At 37.7% G+C, this 3,467-nt stretch overlaps 1 protein-coding gene across 2 annotated transcripts in view; it reads left to right on the top strand.

The window, feature by feature from the left end:
• Positions 1-3,104, top strand: part of optn (optineurin) — a 6,752-nt gene extending 3,648 nt beyond the window's left edge. For both annotated transcript variants that reach the window (XM_016447533.1, XM_016447534.1), the window contains exons 7-14: positions 101-179; positions 380-495; positions 927-1,076; positions 1,231-1,315; positions 1,560-1,715; positions 1,822-1,964; positions 2,044-2,129; positions 2,227-3,104. In XM_016447533.1, coding sequence (XP_016303019.1) covers positions 101-179; positions 380-495; positions 927-1,076; positions 1,231-1,315; positions 1,560-1,715; positions 1,822-1,964; positions 2,044-2,129; positions 2,227-2,333 — 922 coding nt within the window. In that variant the 3' untranslated portion in view covers positions 2,334-3,104. The remainder of the gene's footprint in view (positions 1-100; positions 180-379; positions 496-926; positions 1,077-1,230; positions 1,316-1,559; positions 1,716-1,821; positions 1,965-2,043; positions 2,130-2,226) is intronic.
• The last annotated feature ends 363 nt before the right edge of the window (positions 3,105-3,467 follow it).

Raw genomic sequence — 3,467 nt, 5'->3', positions numbered from 1 at the left:
GGGTGAGTAATTAATGACAGAATTTTCATTTTTGGGTGAACTAACCCTTTAAGGTGTTTGAGCTTCTTTTATTGTATATGCTCATATTGGGTATTTGCAGAATTGCCGAGTTGGAGAACAGACTGGAACACGCTGACAGCAGTGCACAGACATCTCTCCCCTGTTCAACTGAAATCAATGTAGGATAATCAGACTTTTATAGCTATCCATGTAGCATTTTTGAACTAGTTATTTGATCAAAACATCCATGTGACTGAGGTCTTTGAGGACAGTCTTGTCTGAAAGAAAGTGAAAGAAAATTGTTGGGAGTGCGGCAACAACTTTGAATTTACATTTACTATGAGGAAGCGACATTGTTTTCTATGTTTGTTTTCACCAGGCAAGCGCTGAGGTGAAGAATCTGGAGGATCAGTTGCTGAAGCTCTGTAATGAATTGAAACAGGCTCAGGTCAAACTGGACGAGGCTGAGAACATGAAAAGAAACCTGCAGGACAGGTCAGAAACACCAGTCAACAATAACCTATACACAGCTTTTTTGATTAAAACCTTTTTTTTTAAATGTTTTTTAAATAATAATAATACATTTATTTTTATATGTTCATCATTAAGTTTTACGTATAATATGTATTTTTCTAAATATTAAACTTGACATTGAGACTAAATTGCTTATCATACACTGCTTTCAAACTTGATTTTGTTTCTTCTGGAAATGCAAATCTAGTTTCAATATATAAGGTCACCTAAAGTTTAATAGTCTGTTGTTATATGCAAAAACAAATTAATTTAACCTGTAATTGTAGAGCACACGAGTGATAAATGTAGAAATCCAGATCTTCCTTTTGGGTGTACATTTTCTTTTCTTTGACATGAAGGTCTACAAAATCTGCAAAGTTTCCTATTTCTCACATCTAATGTTCTCTCTGCAGGTGTAAAGATCTGGAGCAGAACCTAGGTACTCTGAAAACTCAGCTCGGAGAGAAACAGAAGGTTCTGGCTGAGAACGACACTCTGAGGGTTCAGATGGAAAGCCTTCAGGCTGCTGTTAAACTGGAACAGAAGAAAACTCAGGATGAGAAGTGAGTGCAGCTTGTTACTACCCCCATCTGATGCCTACAAAAACACACATTTTTTAATTGAGTTGCATGGGGGAAATATAGACTCAACTCAGTTGCACATTGTGTTTATGAAGTTTTCATAATAATCACATCTCCTCTTATCTTTCTTTAACAGGAACAACCTGAACCAGCTGAAAGATGCCTATACCAAGCTGTTTGAAGACTACAATGAGCTCCAAGAGGAGAATAAGAAGAGAGAGGTACAAATTCCCATTTACTTTAGAAAACTTCAGGCTTACATTTATTTATTTCTTGTTTTTGTATTTGGCCAGACACTATTGTTTAGGTACATCTGTGAACTACAAATATTCTCTTAATTTTTGAAGGAGAATTAAGCTTGCAGCAAAACATTTCTATATTTAAATACAGTTTAAGGCAGTTAATTTTGTATTCGGAGTGTGTTGGTGATTCATCCTTCTTGCGTACCTCATTGTGCATGATCAGGGTTGTGCATCACGGGAAGACTATGATGACCTCCAAACCAGGTTTGATACGGCTGAAAAGGCGCTGGCAGACAAACAGAAGAAGATTGACGAGATGAAGATGGAAATCTTCCAGAAGGAAAAGGAACTAGAAACTATCTCTGTTTTCCAGGCTCAGGTACGAACGATTGTACGGCATGGCTTGCTGGGCGTCCTCCCAATTTTTAAGCTCCTTGCAATCTCCATCATTATTTTTTATTATGTGTTTTGGTGTACACATACAGGCAGAGATATATTCCTCGGATTTCTACGCAGAACGAGCAGCTCGGGAGAAGATTCACGAGGAGAAAGAGCGTTTGGCCACTCAGCTGGAGTATGTGAAGAAACAAAACACCCAACTTCAGGACGAGATGGAGTCACTTGGCAGGTCCGTCGTAAACTTTAAACACTTACCTGCTCACATGTGAGCTCTGTGATTTTGAAAAGGGAAATGTTTTATGCTACAGGCATTCCATGAGTGAGATGCAAAGGAGACATGTGTCACATGGGGCCAATCCACAAGGGCCAGCATCTCCACATCACCCCCAAGGAGGTAGAGATCCTTACCATAAAGAGTCCATGTTGTGAACTTTTGTGCTACTGTACTTGTAACTGTATATCAGGATCACATAGACCTCTTTATTCCACAGGTGACTGGCAGCAGCAGAATATTCCAGAACATGCTTGTCCCAAATGTGGGGAAGTCCTACCTGACCTGGACTCCCTGCAGATCCACATCATGGATTGCATCATCTGAGTCTGTTGCCTAGTAACCCTATACCAGATCCCCCCAATATGTGAACTTGTGGTTTGATAGCTTTAACTTCAAGCAGCCTGAAACATAATGCTTCAGTAACACGGGTCTATAAACCCTGCATCCTAACAATACTGCATATTATCAGTGTGGACTGTTTCAAATGAATAGATGCTATTGGTCGAGAGTGAGAATCAGGATTTAATGTGTAGCTTTAATTCTGACTAGTTGGATTTACTTCAAATACACCCTATATAACAGCAACATTATTAAGCTGCTTTAAGACAATTTATCACTGTCAACTATTAAGAAAAAAATATATGTTGCAGGTGAGCAATCAGTGTGGCATACATTATCGATTAATCTGTTGTGGGTGAATTATGTTGTTGGTGGTAGCAAAAATATTCTTTTAAAGATTTGAAATCTCAGTTAGTTATATTTGCATTATACTTTCAATGCCCCACATTATACAGACAGAGGTCAACAGATAATGTTTTTCTTACTTTTGTTTGTTGGATCTGTTAACTGTTAAAGCACTTTATTCTGTTTAATAAGCAAGGTTATTACTAAGTTAGATCTGGGGCAAATTACTCTGAATATATAACCGTATCTGTGTTTTAATACCTGCCTAAATCTAATAAATACTTTTCTGAAGTTCATATTGTTTTCGAAACATGGGCTCTATCATTAATGTGTTCTTGAGGTTATGGGTAAATAACCCTGCAGAATGTAGCACTAAAATGCATATTAAAGGACTAGTTCACCCCCAAAAAATGAAACTTTGTTGTCATTTACTCACCTTGATCATGTCGAAATCGGTATGCCTTTCTCAGTGGAAGACAAAATGAAAGTTTTGAAGCACTCCGCAGTAGATCTTAATCACGATTTTTTTTTTTTTAAGTGATCCAATATGACTCGTCCGTTATCTTCCTGTTATAAGTAAGTCATATGATATATGTATGTAAAGAACAAAGTGAAATTAAAGTTGTTATTTACTGATAGGCGTCACCTCCCCAACAGCTGTTAACTGTCGAAGTCTTCAGAATCGTGAATGGATAATTTTAACCGATTCTGTGAACTGAAAAGATTCGACTCAAATCCGTTCACTACTTCATGAGGGTAGTGCCAAGGAGAGCT

This window comes from Sinocyclocheilus anshuiensis, unplaced genomic scaffold (genome assembly GCF_001515605.1).
Source record: "Sinocyclocheilus anshuiensis isolate Anshui unplaced genomic scaffold, SAMN03320099.WGS_v1.1 scaffold283, whole genome shotgun sequence".
Classification (NCBI taxonomy): domain Eukaryota; kingdom Metazoa; phylum Chordata; class Actinopteri; order Cypriniformes; family Cyprinidae; genus Sinocyclocheilus; species Sinocyclocheilus anshuiensis.
Note: the sequence above shows the minus strand (reverse complement) of the source record. Positions and strands in the feature narration are given on the sequence as shown.